The 21,989-nt window shown below is 42.0% G+C and overlaps 3 protein-coding genes across 4 annotated transcripts; all 3 read left to right on the forward strand.

Annotated features, from left to right (window-relative positions):
* The first annotated feature begins 403 nt into the window (after window positions 1–403).
* rhoh (ras homolog family member H) lies at window positions 404–5,061 on the forward strand. 2 transcript variants are annotated; one of them, XM_031876328.1, is made up of 2 exons: window positions 404–1,052; window positions 2,113–5,061. In XM_031876328.1, exon 2 carries the CDS (start codon window positions 2,562–2,564, stop codon window positions 3,147–3,149), a length of 588 nt encoding a protein of 195 aa, XP_031732188.1. In that variant the 5' UTR covers window positions 404–1,052; window positions 2,113–2,561; the 3' UTR covers window positions 3,150–5,061. The 2 variants fall into 2 exon arrangements, with proteins under 2 accessions (XP_031732188.1, XP_031732189.1); XM_031876329.1 differs by having other exon boundaries at window positions 2,116–5,061.
* A 6,484-nt stretch (window positions 5,062–11,545) lies between these two features.
* On the forward strand, window positions 11,546–17,030 carry chrna9a (cholinergic receptor, nicotinic, alpha 9a). Its single transcript, XM_031876361.1, has 7 exons — window positions 11,546–11,591; window positions 11,685–11,830; window positions 12,328–12,482; window positions 12,570–12,747; window positions 14,826–15,177; window positions 15,663–16,273; window positions 16,362–17,030. The coding sequence occupies exons 1-7, from the start codon at window positions 11,546–11,548 to the stop codon at window positions 16,530–16,532; spliced, it is 1,659 nt and encodes a 552-aa protein (XP_031732221.1). The 3' UTR covers window positions 16,533–17,030.
* A 2,729-nt stretch (window positions 17,031–19,759) lies between these two features.
* LOC116399276 (GTPase IMAP family member 4-like) lies at window positions 19,760–21,187 on the forward strand. Its single transcript, XM_031876309.1, has 4 exons — window positions 19,760–19,795; window positions 19,894–19,957; window positions 20,174–20,894; window positions 21,166–21,187. The coding sequence occupies exons 1-4, from the start codon at window positions 19,760–19,762 to the stop codon at window positions 21,185–21,187; spliced, it is 843 nt and encodes a 280-aa protein (XP_031732169.1).
* Window positions 21,188–21,989: the final 802 nt, after the last annotated feature.

Below are 21,989 nucleotides of genomic sequence, written 5' to 3' on the forward strand. Positions count from 1 at the left end.
TGACGTCACCCATTGGTTTGTGGACTGATGTTTTGAAGCCTCGAGTTCGGAGATTCAGCCGTCGCCATCTTGGATTACGGCCGTTGCCATGTTGTTTTTTCCGCAGCCAATGAACAGAAGTTACCATATTTGGAATGCGGAGGAGTGGCGCAGTCACGCCGTATACGTCTCTGGTAGCAACAGCGACCTGTCAATCACAGTAAGCCCGCCCTAAAGCATACTATACTTTATGGACCATAACTTACTAAATGAACATCATGCTGTATTGAAGAAGACTTGAAACTAGAGATTGAGACCATAAACTCATGTTTACAATGTTTACTGAGGTAATAAATCAAGTGAGAAGTAGTCATTTTCCCATAGACTTCTATGCAATCAGGTTTCTTTTTGAAACCGGAGGAGTCGCCCCCTGATGGTCGGCAGAGAGAATGCAGGTTTTGAGACACTTCCGCATTGGCTTCACTCGGCAGAACCGAAGATTGCCACCTGTGTAAAATCGGCAAACCCCTATTTTAACAAGTGAGTTAGAGATATAGAGCATCGTATCTCGAGTGGGAGGTGGTCCACTTTTGAATACAGAGCTCTTTGTGTACCAACATTACCACTGTGATCATAGAAGTGATCTTTTAAAAAAATATTTTATCTTAACCACCTGGGAGCTCTGCTGCTGTGTGAAATGCCTGATAAAATGTTACAAATCCACAGAAAAAAACCCCACAGCTGCTGTGGGGGAGGCGAGGAGAAAACGAGTCCCACCTCTTCACTCTCAACTAGCGGATGTGTTTTACTTTTCTTCTCTGTCGTACTTTCTCACTTCCCTCCTCTGCTAACTACCAAACTCGGCATCAGGCAGGTGCCAAAATATTTCATCTCTGTTTTAAGTAATGCAGACTTTCGAAATGGCGTTTGAGGAAATCTAGTTCAGGAGATAATTATTTATAAAGAACTGTTTCTGGAGTTTAAAGACTTTTTGTTTTTTTGCGTTTTCTGTTGGGCCTTGAAGGCGGCAGCCGGCATCCGCCCGTTTAAGATCGAGAAGACTGACAAGAAAGGTAATTATCTTGTTCTTTGTCTTGATGCAACACAGTGTTGCTGATGTTACTAGTTCAATCTATTCTATTCTATTTGGAAATTTCATTAAAACTCCATAATGATGGCAAAACCCTGAATTTATTTAAAAAATAAACCTTTTAAAATGAAGTGAGATCTTCATTAGAACAAAATATAATTGTGAATGAGTAAAGTAATATTTTATTGTATTAAAGAAATGCATGTAATATGAAGTAAGGAGTTAAAAGTCAGTAAAGTGGAATCGGTTGCACTGAGGGTCTTATGACTTTATTTATTCCTTATTATTTAACAGAAAGCTGAGAGTGACTTTTTTTGAGAGAACATTTAGAAAGTTCAATTGTGGAAAAAACAACTGATTGACGTGTACCTCCATCACGGAGGTCTTTCCATCTGTGTGTCATGGCAGGTAGTTTTGAGGTTATGACTTCTGCTGCTTTTTAATACCGTTGTCAAACTGTTCATTTAATGTGACAGAGAAGTCATAAAAAAACATCAGGAGATTTTGTTCATCAAAATAAAACAAAAAAAACATCAAAATGTGCAACTATTATCACTATATCGTACAGTAACACACAGAGACATCTTCCTTTCTCAGATGTTCGTTTATGGTGGACTGGTTATGAGGGAGACACATTTTTAATAATTAGGGGACAGACAGGTTGTATATGTATGAGCTTGATAATACAGCAGTAATGGATATATTGTTAATGGACCCCTGTTTAAGTCTTAGGGATCAAGCTGTGAATTCTGGGGCACACCCAAACACACAAAACTGTTACTTCCGTATTTAATCAGTACTTATTCAAACATCTAATGTTTTCCTTTTTGCAGTAAATATAAAACATGTCTGTCACACAAATAAAAAAATGATGTCATCTGCCAGTTGCAGTACTCTGGCGGTTGACTGTTCAACAGATATTTCTTATTTGTTATACAGACTGTATTAAGAGCCACGCTGCGCGGCTATCGACGTGAAGCTGCATGTTGTATGAGGAGAGACTGGGGAGACTTCATGTTGGTGACATGTCCTCTCTTCCTCAGTAGATTTCCCTCCTCATCTCTGAGAGGTCCGATGTGTTTGGACAGAATGACAGCCGGAGGACAGACGCCAGACCGCGCTGCAGAGACCCGGAACCAGCTAGACGAGACGAGGGGGCCTAGAGACCGAAGACGTCACGTGAGGCGTGCGTGAAGCTCACCGTTGGACGTCCGCTAACTGTACATACCTAGTCCATACCAGAGACATTTAAGGACTCTGCACAGAGAGATCTTGTAGGTCAGGTCACCGCTGGAATCTCCAGGAATGGAGTTATCGTACTACCTGCCGTGAAAACGACTACCTGAACACGGGAGCACAGCACACACAGAGTGATCGGTCGTTGTTGACTACCCGATGAACCCTGTGCCTCTGAAGCTCCAGAGAGACGACCCCTGAGACCTCTTCAACGGGACCACAGCCACCTAGAGGCCAGAGACTATCGGAGGCGGCCATGAACGACGTGGAGGAGATGTCTGTGAAGTGCGTCCTGGTTGGGGACAGTGCCGTGGGCAAGACGGCGCTGCTGGTCCGCTTCACCTCAGAGACCTTCCCAGAAACCTACAAGCCTACGGTGTTCGAGAACACGGGGGTGGAGGTGTATATGGATGGAGTTCAGATCAGCCTGGGGCTGTGGGATACGGCGGGCAACGACAACTTCCGACAAATCCGCCCGAGGTCCTACCAGCAGGCCGACGTCGTCCTCGTCTGCTACTCCGTGGCCAACCCCAACTCGCTGGCGAGCGTCCAGCACAAGTGGATCGCAGAGGTCCGGGAGAACCTGCCCAAGGTGCCGGTGCTGGTCGTGGCCACGCAGACGGACCTGCGGGAGACGGGGGCGCACCGGGGCAGCTGCATCTCGGCGGCGGAGGGGAGACGCCTGGCTCATGAGGTCCGCGCCAAAGGCTACCTGGAGTGCTCGTCCTTGGGCAACCGCGGCGTGCAACAGGTGTTTGAGTATGCAGTGCGGACGGCCTTGAACCAGGCCAGGAAACGGGCCAGGCGACGGATGTTCGGCATCAACCAGTGCAAGGTCTTTTGACCTTTGACCTTGACTTGGCGGGCACCTGAGATGACTTTTGACATAATGCGTCTTAGTGTACTGTTCACACTCAGCGGGGGCCCAAAGCTGTATTCCTCTTACATACGTGTGGTTCTTCTTCTCCAACTAAGAGACTCCCTGAAACTCACACCATATTTAAAAAGGAGAACTTCTAGTTCTACTTTGGTGTGATCCAGAAAGAGACGTAGAAAAGAACTTTGATTCTTCTGATCCGTCTATGAAGTGAACCCCCCAGCACGTCTCATGGTTGGATTTCAAACGGGGCATCAGAGATGTTTCGTCGTTCAGAAATACTCCATTAAGAACTTTTGTTGTGAAGAATAAAGCACTTAAAGCTTTAATATTGAAGGTGCACGTCATTTCTTAAAATCCTTATATCTCATTTTGCGGTTGGATCAGTAAATAAACTTTAGAATCGCAGCATAAAATTAATAAGTGTACTTTTACTACCACAGATAAAATGACACAACTGGGTTTTGAAGTTGAATAAACTTTTTACAGATTTGTCAAAATCAAACAGTTTATTCTTATGCTATGAGTATGAAGTCAGTAAATAATGGTGAGTGCATGTTGTCAGTAATTATTTAAACTCTTCAGCATAAGCCGATTGGGTCCATATGTGGTGCATAGAGCTCTACATATAATATATTCTCTATTATTGCTCCAGAAAGGATAATATTTCATAAGACCAGACCAGGAAATAAACCGCCATAGGGAAAGCGCTTTATACGTTTCTCTAGATTATAAATGCATTATATATATATATATATGTCAAATCTATTTAGAAGATACATATTTGTATTCTTTGAAATGTTTACTCAGACATTAAATTTGACTAATGCACAATCGTATTGATATACACAAGATAATTGATACCTTTATTTTGTATTATTTTTATTTTAGTGAAGGATCCAAATTTCTTTTTAATTCTATAATAAAGTAAAGAGACATGAAACATCAAAATTATCTAAAATGTTCACATTTTTACATTTTATTTAAACATATGCCACATGTTGGCGCCAACTGTGGATTTTTTGTGGATTGTAATTTTTTTTTATTTAACTGTATACCTCCTTTTAGAAAATATGGAAAAAAATACATGACCTGCTACCTATGCTTCTTGCAAACGTCCATGAATCAAACCTAAGGATGCAACACACTGAAACAGTATTGTTTAATTTATAAAGAAGCGAATAAAAGACTGGGAAATCATCTACAAGTGTTTGAAATATTTACAGTCATTTTCCTCTATAATGGCTGTGTCATCTCCTCTTTGGTTTCCTTCTCTATCTGTTTGAGGGAGTTTACATTAGATTTGAATTAGAAGTGAGCCTGTATTGAAAAGTGTGCATTCATTCTGAAAGTACCCTTTTCTTGACTTCCATTTTGTCTGACCCAAATAAACTCGAGAAGAATCACGGTGTAATTTAAAGACTTCGTATGTGAACGTCCCGTCTGCTTTGTATGTGTAGTCTCATATTATCATGGCCACTTTAAATAAACATATTTCATAGAGTATCATACTATGTGTCTGATGTACGTACTTCTATTACATGTATATCACATAGACCTAATCGGACTAAAAAGCAAGTAATATCTGTCTGTGTTCTTCACATATCTCGAGAACAGCTCATCTGATCTCCTTCACGCTTGGTGGGTGTTTTGCCGGGGACCTCATTAAGTGCTTTGTCGAATTCGGTACAATTTGGACTCGCGCTACATTGCCATACTAACTTACAACTTTAGCGTTGGTTTTGTCAAAGCGTGCGACTAATGCACACCTGTTTGGAAATAACATTTGCTTTGTGTATTACACCGATGTTTCTGACCTATAGGTTTGATTTTCAGAGGTGGATCTAGTGATTTGCGGGCCTCAGGCAAACGCTGCCTTGTTCTACTTTTCTCTAAATGGGAATGTTGGTATTTGCATTGGTAGAAGATGTCTAAAAATTCTTAAAGTAAAACTATTAACTAGAAGTAGTGAAACTATTACAACCGCAGAGTAAAAGTCCTGCATTCAAAAGTTAAATAGAGGCATTATCAACAGAATGTACTTTGAATTTACTTTACGTCTGTTGGACGTGGGAGCTTTCAATTCTTACATGATGCTGGATAGTTTCATGAATAATGAATCATTATTTTAATTGTAACATTTTGACAATCAAACCTAAATCTGCAACATAACCAATAACATTTCTCTGTCAGGTAAATGTAGTACTACAACGTTTTCCTCTGCAGTGTACACATTAAGTAGAAGCTATATGGCTGAGTTGCATATTTTCTATGTGCTTTGGGGGTCTTTTGCTGTCAATTATAAATAACTGACAGCTATTTCAGGGTACAATGATTTAAAATAGTAATATAATTAAATGATTTTCATATCTAAACATCATAATAAATCTATAGCAGCTTGGGGCCCTTTAGTCTGCCTTAACAAATGGTAAAGTCTGCCCCTGGTGTTTCCCCCCCCCCTGTGAACCAAAGAGTGTTTCACTGGTGTTTCTTACCGCGCGTAGCCGTAACTTGGGTGTGTGACACTGCTGTGTGATGGCAGGTGTACTGCTGAGGATCCAAAAGAAAGACAGGGTTGAGTGTGAAGTTGTTCGTATGAGCCGTTCTCTAGAAAGCCAGAAGCAGAAACACCACAGGCCGAGCATTCTGATCGGCCATGTTTTCAATAAGTGTAATATCAAAACATATACAACATTGAATATTAAGCTGGCATTCGCCAAAAATCTACACATTGTATTAGATGTTCATTAACAAATAATTGAATTGGTACATTTTTTACAATGAATGATTCCAATTGTGATTTTTTTTTTTTTGGGGGGGGATGTGTATCAGATTATCAAAGGGAATTTTCTTGAAGGATGAGAAGGTCAAACTATTTCAAACAGTGCTGTTACACATAGTATGTGCTGAGCGTCTGTCATGCAGTGTTCATGAACGCTTCACTGAGTGGCAAAACAGGAAACTAAAGGAAGAGTTACAGAATAAATGCAATCACCTCAGTGCAAAAGTTTAGCTAACTGAGAACAACGCGTAGCGAGTGTAACAACGCGTAGCGAGTGTAACAACGCGTAGCTAACACACGTACACACACACACACACACACACACAGTGTTAGGGCTGCGTCAAAAGATTCATTGCAGCCGAATGGTAGTGAAAGCTCAAAAAGACGACCAGGAACAGCAAACAACCAGGAAAATGGCCCCCCTCGCCCCCCAAACGTTTCTCCCGCACTTTCTCTACATGTCTCCGTCTCATGTGGTGTTCATAGCCGCTGAGGATGAGAGGTGCTGAACAGGCTTTTCAAGGATATGCTGAGAAACACATAACCACATCCCAGCACACTTGCACACATTATAAAGTAAAGCGCCTCACGCCCATTCACTCATTCAGTCTCTTATGCTCCTATGCACAAACTTACACGTGTTTAAAATACATAACCTTACATACCGATTAACTATTTAAGCACTGGAGGTGATAACCTATAATAATAAACTTACGTATTATAATATAACTTATTTTTACTACAATAAACCTCTAAATTGTCTTTCACAAACTGTTAAGGACGCTAAATAGTGTGTCACCTGACACCCCGAGTGTGAACGGATTCATTCACAAAACAGCTCTCTTGTTGAGTTTATTACATATAATCCAGTGATACATTTATTTCAAAATACTGTCTGTGTGTTGGTAATGTTTTAGCATCAAGTGAGTGACAAAGAGAAACGCTCAGAGTTTAACATGTTTGACTGACTGCTGTGGCCACGTCTCATCTCTCACTCGCCCACAACTACCACAATGCCTTATCCCTATCTCACACTCACACTCAAGCACACACACACACACGCACACACACACTGTACAGGCTGAATTCACTGCAGGCTGTTCTGACACACTTCTCAAGGGCTTCTGGGGTTCTGCATCCAATCCATTTCCACAGCAGACATTTTGACGTGTCACGGCAGAGGAGCAGCACAGGTGTAACTAACAACGCGAGTAATGGCTACTTTGAGTATTTTCATTTTGTCACTACACATTTCAGAGGAAAATGTTGTATTTTGTTACTCCATATTTACTAATAAATGATACACTCTAAATTATTTCACCGTAAATTAACGGTAACTTACTGGCAGCAGGGACGCCAGTAATTTACTGCATGTTTAGAAGAAAACTAATAAACTAATAAAATCATTAATGAAGCTTAACTGAACTCATTAGCATCAACAGTGTAACACTGAATTAAAATAGTATCAAGAACAGTGTAATAGAACTGCTTCACAGTCTGGCTTGTTAACAAGTCTTATACACATGTAAAGTTAATTTGAACTGCATGAACTCACACATGAATGAAAGCAATAAAGAGAGAGAACACCTTAAAAGAGGACTTGACTGCAGCGTCTGGCTGGTATCCTCAATCTCTGATGACGAGTAACTGTAAAACAAACAAAATAAAAAAATTTGAAACACAATGTTCTGAACTTCTGGAAAGTTCTATGACATCCAGGATAAACAGACAAACTTTGGGTGTGCAACTGTGGGTTTGCATACGCCTCACACATGTTAACACATCAGTGCAAGTCTTTGCAAAAAGCTAATACAAAAATACCATACAGTTAAATCAACAGACTATATGATGAGCTGATTACGTTAGGTGAAGAAATGAAGCTAAGACAATGGACAACAATGGACGATCGTTCAACACTAAAATGAGTTTGATCTGGTGTTAATGTTGCTCCTGGGATAACGCACACTAACGTTACTGTTAGCGTTACCTCAACTGTTCATCGTCTTGAACACGTCGGTGATTTCTGGTCCGCTCTCCCTTTTGATAATCGTTCCGTTTGCGGTCCTACAGTCGGTTCAATAATAGCACAATTGAACACAAGTTAGGTTACTAACGTTACATCTTAACACTGTAATTGGTGATTAACTTTATTTTTGTTACCTTAACTTGCTATGCTGTTAGCTAGCTAACCTTTCTTAGGCTAATTGAGCTCGAGCTAGCTAATGTTACAGAGCTAGCTCCGCCAATATTAGCAACCTAATGTAACGAAACAGACCAAGTGAAACACTATCTGAGATGTTAACAGTTCAATAATCATCAAGACAAAACAATAATGGAGACTTTGAATTTCGGCTTATAAACGTAACTTTACCTCGACTCCTCGGTTGATCTCCACATGGCTAAGAAGGATGAACTGAAGCAGTCGGTCACGTGTTGTCACTCAAAAATGACTTGTAGGCAATAAGCAGTTTGAATAATAAAAATATTCTATCGTCATTACAGACTCATCAACCTACAATAGACTACGATGTAGATGAATTGTGATTATCTGAACTTGTATAGAGAAGCGTGTATCCACCACTTCACAAAAAATACTGTATCGTGCTGTTACATTACGGTAGTCTGCTGTTATTGATAATTGCTATTCATTTACGCCATCAACTGTTAATTTACATGCAAGGGATGAACATTTAACTGTATGTTAGTTATTATGAAATACTGTAAGATACCGTTGAAAATCCACCATAAATTTACAGTAATTCGTTACAGTGTATAGAATACAATCAACGAATAAATGACGATGTATTATTAGGATAAGATACAACCTTTAGGCTTTTTGATATCTGGGAGTAAATACACAAGCTGCCCCGCAGTATATAATGTGATTAGAATTAGCCCCACTGTTAAATTTCATTAATACATCAATAATAATCCAATAATGGAATGCATGTTTGAATTTTTCAGAAAGGAGCCATTGTGCATAATGAGGTCTTTTTACTTTGGTGTTTGGATTTTTTGTACTTTGACTTGAGTTTCTTTTATTGGTATTTCCACACCACTCAAGAGATGCGAGTACTTCTCCGCCGCCTGCTGAGTTGTATGCGGCCTGGTACTTTGCGTCCTAAAGTCAAAGTTTGTCCCCCTGCCATCGGGGAGAAGGTACAGAACTATACAAACACGTACAAACAGACTGAGGAACAGCTTCTTCCCCAGAGCTGTAGCCTCCATCACCCCCCCCCCCCCACACACACACACACACACCCCTGTGTAGCTGCAACTCAGTCATAAACAGCTAGCACCACCCCCCCCCCCATCAGGCTGCTGAAAACTCTACTGACTTTACTGATACACTTTATACTCTGTTTGCACTGTCAAAACAAATGTTTACTGCACTGTTTGCACACATTTTATTTTATTATTACTTTAGTAACGTTCTTATTCCTTTTGTATATTTGTATCTTTAGTAACGTTTTTTTTATTCCTTTTGTGTATCTTTATCTTTTATATTGTTTATCGTTGCTGTTGTTTGCTGCTGCTGGCTGGCTGAGGGCTACCAATGAAATTTCATTGTATCACTACAATGACAATAAAAACCTCTTTATCTTTATCTTATCTTATGTTTCTTGTCAGAATGATCAGTTCATTATTGACGAAATTGACAGAAAATCCCCAGACTCAAGTCGATCACACCAGATTACTGTTTCTTCTATACTGCAGGTGAGCATTGTTCACTATAGTCGTTGCTGATTATTCTACACACACACACACACACACACTTCCTTAGCTGTTACTACACAACTGCTCTTTCCATTTTCTGTCTCTACGTCTCTGTCTCTCTTTCACTGTCTCACCCTCTGAAGCTTCCCCACTCTCTTTTCCCTTCAGCCCCACTCTCTCCCCCGTTTACTGCAACACCGATGCGTACGCCACCACGTTTATTCACCAGCTCTTCTTTTTGTACAGTATATATGCACCATATTGCATGTTAAGCATACAAACACACATTTGCACTGTCTGCTTATCTCTCTCTTTCACACACGCGCACACACACACACACACACACAGGAAACACCTGTCATATGCCAGCTCAGTACCACAGAAACTCAGTGACACATTAACACATCCCATCACCATACACGGTACTCTGCAGAATAACAGTACAACGATGTCAGTGACATTTCCTACCGATGTTTTTTGATGCAAAAGTTCTGTTTTACTGTGAGCTACGAAGTCCATGTCTGCCTCTGTTGAAGTGGTTTCATTTCAAGCACTGATTCAATTGTAACTATGAGTAAAAGACAAAAAAGACTTCTGAAGAAGAGCATGACCTTTCGTTCATCAGGCTTTACTACAACTGCCTCTTAAGCATTAAATACAACATTTGGCCCCGGTGGTTCTCTTATTAAAGAAATATTCAGAATATTACAAATATAGTGATCATATACAAATTCTACTCTTAAACAATATTAAATCTGAATATTTTTCCGCATTTGCATGTACTGTATAAAATTAGTATCTACATTCTATATATATACTGCATATTCTAAAAACTGAAATAGTATACAGCCATTTTTACATGCTGTATAAAGGCTATGTTTATTCATTTTTGCCATTCATTTTGATTAATTATACAGCTTCCAAACTCTCAACCTCTTTGTTGAGGCAAGATAATGTCACCACAAATATTTTGGTTTACACACACACACACACACACACACACACACACACACACACACACACACACACTAAAGTGTAGAAAACAAAAACAAAAAAAACATCCAGCATGGGGCCTGGACATGTGAAGGAAAAACATTTAAAATAAAATAAAACAAAATATAAATTGCATGTTACACAAACAAGGTTTTATGCATGAAATTGAAGCAAAATAGAGGATACAAACACTCAAAATTTCCATAATGGTAATTGTTGTCAAAAATAAAAGTGTAAATCTTTATTGTCCTTTTGTCGAAGACTCCTATTTACAGGGGGACACCTGATCCTGCATCTGTGTGAAGTTTATCGCCATCACAGCATGTATGACACACGTGTCATGACATTTGCGTGTGTTCATATTGAATGACCTGAGCACAGGTAAGAAAGTGTCCCTGTATGTGTGTGACTGAAACATGTCATTAGCTGTGTAACGCAGTAAGGTTCAGTGTGAGCATGTGTGTGTTTGTGTAGTACAGCTGGTTGTGGCCATGTACACAAGTAGATAGTGCTGCAGGCATCACATTTCCCCCAGTACGTGTTTGCTATGTGATACTGCAGTATACCTGTGTGTGTCTGTTTGTGTGTGTGTGCGCGTGTGTGTGAGCGATAGCCCCAGGTCCTGTTCCAGAGCAGCGATCACATGCCGACAGACAGTGTCACTGAGGCGAACTGCGACTAACAACTAGCGAAGCATTCAGAGCTTCTGACAGGATGTATTGTAAGATTCTGAGAGTTCTTCGTGGTCTCGCTCAGCGTCTGCAGGGGTGCACGGAGGTCAGAATAGAGTGATGCTCCGGATCTGGACCCGGGCCATCTCCACGACCGCTTTCGCTGAATAATTCATCCCTCGGCTCCGGACTGGTTGAAAATGAGGAAGGCAGCGCTGGTGGTTTGGATCAGCCTTTTGGTACAAGGTCAGTTCTGCGTGATGTTTATATCTGACCGGTATCGTAAAGCCAACTCTGACTTTTGTCTACATTTGCTGTCGTACCCTCTGCTCTCCTTAGTGTCCCACGGTGCTCAGGGACATTATGCTCGCAAACTCCTGGCTGACCTGATGGAGAACTACTCCAACGCTCTAAGGCCAGTGGACGACACAGACAAAGCCCTCAATGTCTCCCTGCAGATCACCTTGTCACAGATCAAAGATATGGTGAGTAGAGAGGAAACTCTAGCATGTATCAAAGCTATGCAGTGACTGACAGAACCCTGTTGATAAGGAATATAAATGAAGATATAAGTTGAAGTTAGTTAGAGCTAAATTAGAGTGCTACTGCATGTCCAATGCAACAAAGTCTTGAAAGAATACTCCGGTGTTTCAGTACTTTGATCTATAGCCTGTTGTTAAATCCTCCCAGACAACGTATCTCAACGTAACACACAGCTGAGACACCCACGTGATGTCACTTGAGTCAGACAAAACGGTTTTCACAGTGACTAAATTGCTGGTGTGCAAATTTGCTCACGGTTAAGAGCTACAGAAGAGTGTGGCTTCTTCTTCTGTTTCTGTCGAGACCACCAGAGGCCAGCACTGAATAGCACCGTACTGGAGTTCAAAGAAGGGGCTGCATCCAGTCTGTTTGAATTAGTTTTTCAGGAACAACCTATTTTAATGTTAACTGTCTCTCTTTATATATTTTTTCTGTGCAGGATGAAAGGAACCAGGTGCTGACCACGTACCTGTGGATCAGGCAGGTCTGGCATGATGCCTACCTGAAGTGGGACAAGGAGGACTATGACGACCTGGAGATGATCAACATCCCCAGCGACCTGGTTTGGAAGCCCGACATCGTCCTCTACAACAAGTCGGTAACGCGGTTCACAGTGCACCTATGACGCAGCAGCGTGTGTATCCGACTGACGTGTGTCCTCTCCTCTGTACGTCTGCGTAGGGCAGACGAGGATGCAGGTGCATCCAGCACTAATGTGAAGCTGCGTTATAATGGAGAGATCGTCTGGGACTCTCCAGCGATCACAAAGAGCTCATGTGTGGTGGACGTCTCCTACTTCCCCTTCGACTGGCAACAGTGCAAGCTCACCTTCGGCTCCTGGACCTACAATGGCAACCAGGTGTGTTTAAGCAGGGCGGAGGCAACGGTTATGCTCTGTTTAGTATTGAGCATCTTTGTGTCTAATAACTTAATCATGACTCAACCTGAGAGGAACACCCTCAAAAGTGCAACGTATCTTCATACAATGGTTTGTATGATATCTCACGAAAAGTTACATCTCGTTTTTTCTGGGTCTTTTCTGTGGAAAACAAGCAACACGTGTCTATTTCAATTTCTGTCTTCACAGGAATCAACTTAGTTAGGTCTAGGCAACAAAACTACTTAATTAGGTTTAGGAAAAGATCGTGGTTTGGGTACGAACAAAGGTCTCCTGGCTAAAAGATTGCTGGTTGTTGGACCCAACCACAGTAACTCCCGTCCGCCCTGTGTGTGCTTTTGCGGTCTTTGTACGTCCTCGTTCAAGATTACTTGGATAACATACAAAATAATTTTGTGGGATATCTACGAATTATGGCACATTATTTTTCATAGGTATAGCTACGAATGGTGGATGTGACCAGCCTGAAAATAGTTATTCTGCCCACACTCATCCCCTTCAAATGTGGCTTCTAAAACATTTGTATTTTTCCTTTAATAGTGTCAGTTTCAATTGTATTCTAATGGTGGCAAGTTTTCACACCTAATAAAAATACCAAATCATCCATATAAACAAGGCAATCCTTTTCTGCAGCATAATCTATTTCACCGCTGTCCGTCTGTAAACTTGATACATATAAAAGTGGGCCGCTCCTAGAGATGATTGCAGAGAATTATCAGCTAAATCTGCAGCTCCACTGTTTTCAGAGCTTTATGGTCATTGTTTAGCTGGCCGGCAACAACAGACACAGTTAGCAACTCGGTGGTCAACATAGTGGAACATTTAGCAGCTAAAGAGCAGTGTGGGTAAAGTGGTAGAAACCAAAAACAGAGCGAATAGATAGGAAATATTGGACATTGCTTTGTGTAATCTGTAATGGCTAAATAAGCCAATGTCTGCTTACAAGTTGTGTTCACAACTTGTTTCTGCTATCCCATAGTGACCAAGAAATCGGTTACTGCAGGTTTAAGTTACTTTCAAAGATTAGGATTTGGCATTTTTGCCTCAATTCAAGAGAGGACAGTGTAGAAATGGGGGAGAGAGTAGTATGCCATGCACCAAGTGCATGTGCGGCTGACCTGTGAGTCGTCTGCATAAAGCAGCAATTAGGCAGGAAACAGAGTAGGGCCCAAACACAGACACAGGGAAAGCAGGAGGACCATGCAGAAATTAGCTAAATGACAAATAAAAATGGAATAAGGTACACAGGGATAAGTAGTGCAAAGGCACAACAGATACAGCCAGGAAACATGACACAAAAGACAGGACTATAAATACACCAGAATCTAATCAGAAAACAAGACACAGGTGGGCAAACATGAGGGAAGCTGAAAGCTGATTGGTGTAAGAAACAAATGGGAACGGAGCGAAGCTAACGAGACTAATACAACACAGGTGATTCACAGAAAAAAGGAGCGAAAAACCATAAAGACAGGAAGTCAAACAACCACAAGACACAAGAGGCAAGGAACTTGAAAATATAACAGGAAACAAACTAAACACAAACCAAGATCATGACAGTCCAGCTACATCGACAAAGCAAGGAGAAAGTCGGATTACAACACACAGCGACTTCATTCTCTGCTCAGTTAGACTTTAAGCCACTATATCTTTACACAGCAAATAGTGTCTTGCTGCTATATCAGTGCTCTGAATCCTGTACATCGCACCTTTAAGAAACAAAAAGTAAAAGCAAATGGGATGACAGAGAAAGATTTGTGTGATTTGCATCTTCTTTTGATGTTATGTGTTGGTTTTCATGTTGTTCTTTTGGTGGAACTGAAATTGCGAATACAGAATGGTGTAATCAGTACAGGTCATGTACCAGCCTCCTGCCCACTATAGACAGTTATTGGCTCCAGTTCCTCTCACTTGGGCATGGTTGGATAAATAAAGAATAAATAACTACTTGGTTTTTAACTGCAGTATGATTGTTAGTCCACATGACATTAGCACATTTGCCTGTGTGTTGATACCCACAACGTGCGTCCTCTGCACAGGTGGACATCAGTTTGGGGATGGACCACGGCGACCTGTCGGACTTTGTGGAGAACGTGGAGTGGGAGTGTCACGGCATGCCGGCGGTCAGAAATGTCATGATGTACGGCTGCTGCTCCGACCCCTACACCGATATCACCTACACCCTGCTCCTGAAGCGCCGCTCCTCTTTCTACATCTTCAACCTGCTCCTGCCCTGCTTCCTCATCTCGTTCCTGGCCCCGCTGGGCTTCTACCTGCCGGCCGACTCGGGGGAGAAGGTTTCCCTCGGGGTGACGGTGCTGCTGGCGCTCACCGTGTTCCAGTTGCTGGTGGCTGAGAGCATGCCTCCTGCAGAGAGCATGCCCTACATAGGTTTGAATTATTTTCTCCACATTCACTTTTGCCTCATTATTGAACTATAGAAACTATACAAGAATACAAAGTTATGGATCATGAAGATAAAAATATTTATAGTAAGTCAACAGTAGAAGATACTCAGTCAAGATTTTGACTTAGTAATTCTCAATATTTGCTTAATGTCTTATACTCTTGACTTATCATGTCATAAGTTTGACTTATCATGAGTATTTGATATCATGAATAACTTCATCCATTTTCCTGGCAGAAATGGGCTTCCGTATAAAACTAATTTATGCATCTTGGACATAAACCCGTCAGTTAAATAGTGTGTCTATGTATAAAGATGTATCAAGGACAAGACACTTCCATGGCATGTCTTTCCTGATCATTGCTGTTGTATGTGAATGCTCAACGTCGTAGTCTACAAATCAGGGCTGCTATGTATGTGTTGTCTTACCCCTCCATGAATCTGTCCTGTCTGTTGTCCTCTCCTCTAGGGAAGTACTACATAGCCACCATGACTATGATCACAGCCTCCACGTCTCTCACCATCTTCATCATGAATATTCATTTCTGTGGCGCCGAGGCCAAGCCGGTCCCTCACTGGGCTAAGGTGCTCATCATTGACTACATGTCCAAAATCTTCTTCGTCTACGAGGTGGGGGAGAACTGCACCACGGCTGAGAGTGAGAAGACCCCGCTGTACCCGGAGGAACCCGCCAACGACGGTGGCAGAGGCGGCCACCGCGACAACCATTTCCCTGAATACCACCACAACGGCGACCCGTACGAGTACAGCAACGGCCACGGCGTGCGCCATCACGGCAAGCATCACAAAAGCCAGGCGAATGGCAACGCCAACAACAGCCGCCACCAGTACAACCACAACAGCAACCACACAGCCAGGCTGGAGAGGGGCGAAGGGAAGCGAGAGCCCACACAGCGCTACCACCACATTGGGAGGGACGAGTTGGACTACCAGGCCTCTCCTCATCCGCGAAACCTCCGACACCTCAACAGAGGGCCGAAGGAGCAACTCCTCTACCCCACGGAGAAACTTGAAGTCCCAGCCTGCCCCTGCTGCTGCCCCTGCCTCCAGCATAAACAGGTGCGTCCACTGTGGCATCTCCGTTTACCCACTTATCTGATTAGTTCTCCAAAAGTTTCTTTCTGGTTCGTCTGTGTCTCATCCTCAGGTGGTGAAGAACATCCAGTTCATCGCCAACTGCTTCCGTGAGCAGAAGGCCACTTGTGTCAAGGCCGCAGAGTGGAAGAAGGTTGCCAAGGTGATGGACAGGTTTTTCATGTGGATATTCTTCTTCATGGTCTTCCTCATGAGCATCCTCATCATCGCCAAGGCATCCTGACAGCCTCCATCATCTTATTACCATTGCGATAACTTCCGTCCTCCCGTCATCGCTGGAGCTCAGCACTACTCAAGACTCATCCTCATTTTTACTTTGATGCAACACCAAATTACTGTTTTATATGTGTGTCAGCATTGTGTTGTGTGTGTGTGTGTGTGTGTGTGTGTGTGTGTGTGTGTGTGTGTGTGTGTGTGTGTGTGTACGCGTGTGCAGGTTCATTGTTACTTTTTTGCTTTGACATAAAGAGGAAAAGGTCACCGCGCACAAGTCATCCAATTAACCGCGCGGGCGCGGGGAGCTCATCAAAGCCTCTCGCTTCATTAACGTCAGGTGTGCTTGCATGTGTGACGGAGCAGTTGAGCGGTTAGACAATCCCGGCCACGCCTTGAACATGCATGAACTCTCCATTATGGATGAGCTAACAGAGAGACATCCAGCTATAGGCGTCTTATTACTTACACTACGTTTTAGGGTGAATGGATGATGCCATTTTCCAGAGTCGGTTACATTGAGAGCACCAGCAGATTAACCTTGATAGGAGACACCTCAGGCGAATGAGGTAACAAATATTAAACTAACAGATGTCAGCATGAAACTTCCACAGCTGATTACTTACATCGAGACAAGTATTTGTCTGAATTACAAGTTTTCTGAAAATGTTACATTTAAATATCCAAATATCTAATGCTGACTTTTGATACATTTATCAAAAGTCATGGACGCAAATAGACAAAGTAGTAAAATAAATACCTAAATGTGTGTTTTTTTTTAATTTCCACTAGTCTGAAAGACACAAAATAGTCCAACATCTCAAAATGTACCAGTTGCTGGAAAAGCATGTTTTTACCTGGGGTGTCTCGACTTATGAAACAACCTCATACATGATCAGAAAGAGGGCGAATCCCATGGCCTTCCTTGGTGATCATTAGTCTTTAGTGTTTTTCTAGTCTAGATGTTAAGAAACTGGTTTACGTGAATTGTGAATACTTGAGTGAGACTTTGAGAGAAAGAGTGAATGTTTACTTTACTCACATATTTAGACCTTAAAGCCTACTACCTCCACAGCGTAAACTGTGAATGTACTGTACCTTTTGACTCATTTTAACACTCCGCTCATTGGTCCAGTAAAAAACTTTGATATTAAATATGGTTTTACTCACTGTCTCAGCAGTTTTGCGTTACGATACAAATCTAATTTGTTTTACATGATGAAACTGTCAATTTCTGTATTTCTTTTTTTTTAAATATATAAAATCTCTTTTCATTGCCTCATACTTTTTTTTTAAACATATTCTGAAAAGTCATTCCCCTTGATCTGTTTGGAAAGCAACAGGAAGGTAAGAATAGGCAAATATCTCTTTTTAACGATACTGAAATGTAGTTAATCATTGCAATACTATGAGCCATCATTAAGGACACACGCACACACACACATACACACGGTGTGACAGACATGACGCTCTACACACAGTTCAGCAGGCAGGCGATTGAATGAACTTTGTTGTTTAGTTCATTCAATCGCCTGTGAGAGCCTCTAGAGGGCAGATATGCTATAATCAGAATGTTCAGTTACTGACTGAACAAATGGTACATGCATAACAAAGAGAACATGTAAGCACATATATTTAGAAAGTCTTGTATAGACAGCTTTAAGATATCAAAAGACATCTGTGAAGTTTATAAGATCCGCTTCTTGGGCTATGAGATGTAACAGTACAATTTTTGAAAGAAGAGGTAAAAAAAAAGCTACATTAATTTAGCATATTGTTCAGCCCAGTGCTGAACAATGAGTCTTCAACATCAAGACAATACTTGGAAAAAAATAGATCCTTCTATCGAAACAATAAATCAATGGGATTCCCCCACTAGTGAGCCCTCTTATTCAAGATTTGATTGTGACAGATACAGCAAAAGAGGACTAAAATAAGAGCATTAGTGATGATAAACTAAATAAAACAAACATGTGTAGTGCCTTGAATAAACAAATTAAGTTAAATTAACATCTTAGTTCCTAGTTTTGTGTGATTTAATATCATTTCTAATTTACTAATAAAAAACTTAAAAACAGCCAGTCTTAAGTCTTTGTTAAGGCAGGATTTAAATAGAGTCAATGAAGTAATAAGTCACAAAAAGAGTTGTCGTAACACAATCAATGTGGTACAAAAGAATTGACAACAGACTGTGAGGTTTCAGCAGCACACCATGATAGAAACAATCAATAACTTGTCTGGTAGATAACATTACACACACTGACCTCCGCTTCCGTCTAGTGGAGCTCGTAAACCAATACACACTGTGTACATTTCATGTATCAATTTAAGTGTAGAACATCTGGAGATGCAGCACTAACAGCATGTATGAATGTTTTTTAAATACATTTCTAGCCATTACAGTGGCAATGTTGGTCTGTTGGTCGGTCCAAACTGAAATATCTCAACAACTATTAAATAAACTTTTGTTCACACTTTCCTGACCCCCTCAGGAAGAGTTGTAGTAATTTAGAGATCCTTGGACATTTTTTTTTTTCTCTAGTGCCACCATCAGGTCAAATACTTTGGTTCATGGTCTAATACCCAGACAACTAATGACAGCAGTGTCAGCTGTTATTTCTGTTTAGAGCTGATTAGCAAATAGCCAAACTAAGGTGGTGAACATTATACACCTGCTAAACATCAGCATGTTGGCATCATCGTTGCCAGCCTGTAAGCATGTTCTGATACATTTTTTGGAACCAGTGTTGCACGAGAGCATGGTGGAATTAGCGAACTTGCTAAGAAGCCATATTACCGACAATGAAGCTTGCTAGAGCGCTGATTCACAGTTTAACATCTGTATGCAATGTCCATTCTGGCACCCACCAATACAAAAAGATGACATTTTCCATGTGTAACTTTAGCCACCACTCTGAGGTGAGTTGTGTTTGCCTGCAGTCTTTCCTTTGTTTTCTCTCCGACCAACAGACGTAACCATGGTGTTGGCTGTAAAGGGTCTATTGATCCCTGGTGGTTCCTCAATGACAATTAATCACTTTTAAGATAAAGAGACACAGCACTCAAATGACGAGTCTGTTGGACTTTGATCACACCCCACAAACCCCTCTTGTACAGTAGGCTATCCCTGCCTGCTTCCCAGATCTTTGCCTCAGCTGGACCATTGACCTCTTGTCTACTCAGAGATAAGATCTGCTGTTCTGAGTGTTTCAGAGACAGACTATTGCTCCACACTATATGCGGACTGATATTCGAAAGACGATGATGGTGATGGTTAGAGTTCAGAGGGGGTTACACATCATAGGGCCAGACACACCCACAAGGTTGGGATCTATATAGCTGTTCTGTTCTCTTTTCTTCTTGATTCATAGAGCCACGTGACGAGAATCAGCATGTCCTCCATTAGCAAGCAGCTGTCTTCTATCAGCTGTGCAGGTAGGTTGGGATTCATGTTTATTTCTTTGACCGGATCCTTTCTTTCTGTCTTTCTTTCATTTGAACTAGAGCTGTCACGATCAGATTTTCACTACTCAATTATTGTGGCCAAAATCATTAATGAAAACGATTATATTGCGCTATCCATGGATGATTTGATATTATCATATGTGTATTATTAACATATTTAATCTAAATCTTTTTTTGTCTCTTAAGGCAAGAGGCCATCTTCCTCCTCCGCTGAGATCAGATTGGTTTTGCTTGGGAAGACTGGCAGCGGGAAAAGCTCCACCGCCAACTCCATCTTGGGCCGTAAGGTCTTCGACTCAAAGATTAGCAGCTCCTCCGTCACACAACGTGGTTGCACGGTCTCCGGAGAGTTTCGAGGGCGACACCTGAAGATCCTGGACACTCCGGGGCTTCTGGACACCAAGCAGACTCCACAGGAGGTGCAAAAGGAGTTGAGGAGGAGTGTTAGCCTCCTCTACCCCGGGCCCCATGTGTTCCTTCTTGTTATCCAGATTGGGAGGTTTACTCAGGGGGAGAAGGATGCGGTGCGGCAGATTAAACAGGCAATAGGTTTCAATGCTCTGAATTTCTCCGTGGTGGTTTTTACCCATGCAGACCTTCTGGAAGAGAGGACATCCATAAAGCATTGTCTGATAGACAGGTCCAAGGATCTTGCCGAGCTGGTGGGAGGATGTGGGGGCAGGTACTGTGTCTTCAACAACCAGAGCTCCAAGAACAAGGAGCAGGTCTCAGAGCTGCTTGCCTTGGTGGACATCATGATGCAGGGTAATGGAGGAACGTGCTACGGCAGCAAGTTGCTCCAGAAAGCAGAGGAAGATCTGACTCGGGAGCTACAGGAGGAGAGGCGGCTGCTGAACGAGAAGGAGGAGCTGTTAAAAAAGAAGCAGGAGGCAGCCGTAAGAGAGTTGTATGAAAAAAAACTTGAGATGGTTCAGCAAAAAAGCAAGAGGGAGACGGAGGAGCTGGAGAAAAAACAGGAGCAGGAGAAGCAGAAGGGGGAGAAACTGACAAGAGATCTGCAGGAGGCCTTTAGACAAGTAGAGGAGTATGACAAGAAGGAGAAGGAGAGGAGGATACAGGAGATGGTGAGAGTGATGGAGATACGTAGAGAGGAGGAGGAGAAGAGGGTCGCTCTTCAAGATACGCTTGACCAAGTCACTAAAACGCTTGAGGAGCAGGAGGAACAGGAGGAGGAAATGACAAGAGCGATGGAGGAGAAGATCCAAAAGGACAGAGTGGAGCATGAAAAGAAGCAGAGAGAGAGGGAACTTCAGCAAATACAGAAAGAGCAGAGGGAGGAGATGAGGAGAGAGGCTCTGGAGAAAGAGCTGGATGAAGTCACCCAGTGCTTGGAGGAGCAGAGCAGGAGGGAGGGGGACAGGAAAAAGCAAATGGAGGACTTGCTCCGACGTGAGAGGGAGGAGCACCAGAGAGAAAGGGACATACAGATGGAGAATCAGAAAGCCGAGAACAGGAGAACCATGGCCCTCAAGCACGAGCTAAAACTCATCAGGGCGAAGGTTGAGCAACAAAAAGTGAGCGAGGAGAACCTCAAGAGGCAGCTGGAGGAGAACCTGCGGAGGGAGAGGGAAAGGTGCGACAAGGGAATGTATACTTTGAAAAAGCAGTTTCACAAGAAGTCGTGCAACGAGACGACCCAGAAGAAGTCTGCGGAGAAACACAGCTCAATGACTACTGTGGCTGGATATGCGCAAGAAATGGGACTGGTAGGGCTGAACGCAGCTTTAGAGAGTGTCAGAGCTCCCTGCTGTATACAGTAACATGAACCTTTTTACTGTGGATTTATCATTTTAAAGCATAAATAAACTCATTGTTACTGTCTTTTTTTCAAGCATATGTGTAAAGGTACAATATTGTGACTTTTAAATTGTTATTGTTATTAGATTTAACCATTAATTCCCACTTGCAAAGGACATTTAAATGAACACAATGTGATTTCAACAAAATGTATTTAATTCCAGAGAGTCCTAAATCAGAAAAT

Source organism: Anarrhichthys ocellatus, unplaced genomic scaffold, assembly GCF_004355925.1.
Source record: "Anarrhichthys ocellatus isolate YVR2014 unplaced genomic scaffold, GSC_Weel_1.0 scaffold107, whole genome shotgun sequence".
Classification (NCBI taxonomy): domain Eukaryota; kingdom Metazoa; phylum Chordata; class Actinopteri; order Perciformes; family Anarhichadidae; genus Anarrhichthys; species Anarrhichthys ocellatus.

Bases quoted from the DNA above. Each gene is read 5' to 3' on its own strand.
- chrna9a (XM_031876361.1), top strand. From the start codon at position 11,546: ATGAGGAAGGCAGCGCTGGTGGTTTGGATCAGCCTTTTGGTACAAG. The intron at 11,592-11,684 runs GTCAGTTCTGCG...TGCTCTCCTTAG, and splicing joins GATCAGCCTTTTGGTACAAG to TGTCCCACGGTGCTCAGGGA. The intron at 15,178-15,662 runs GTTTGAATTATT...CCTCTCCTCTAG, and splicing joins AGAGAGCATGCCCTACATAG to GGAAGTACTACATAGCCACC.
- LOC116399276 (XM_031876309.1), top strand. From the start codon at position 19,760: ATGCGGACTGATATTCGAAAGACGATGATGGTGATG. The intron at 19,796-19,893 runs GTTAGAGTTCAG...CTTGATTCATAG, and splicing joins GAAAGACGATGATGGTGATG to AGCCACGTGACGAGAATCAG. The intron at 20,895-21,165 runs GTATGAAAAAAA...CTTGAGGAGCAG, and splicing joins GAGGCAGCCGTAAGAGAGTT to GAGGAACAGGAGGAGGAAAT.
- rhoh (XM_031876328.1), top strand. From the start codon at position 2,562: ATGAACGACGTGGAGGAGATGTCTGTGAAGTGCGTCCTGGTTGGGGAC.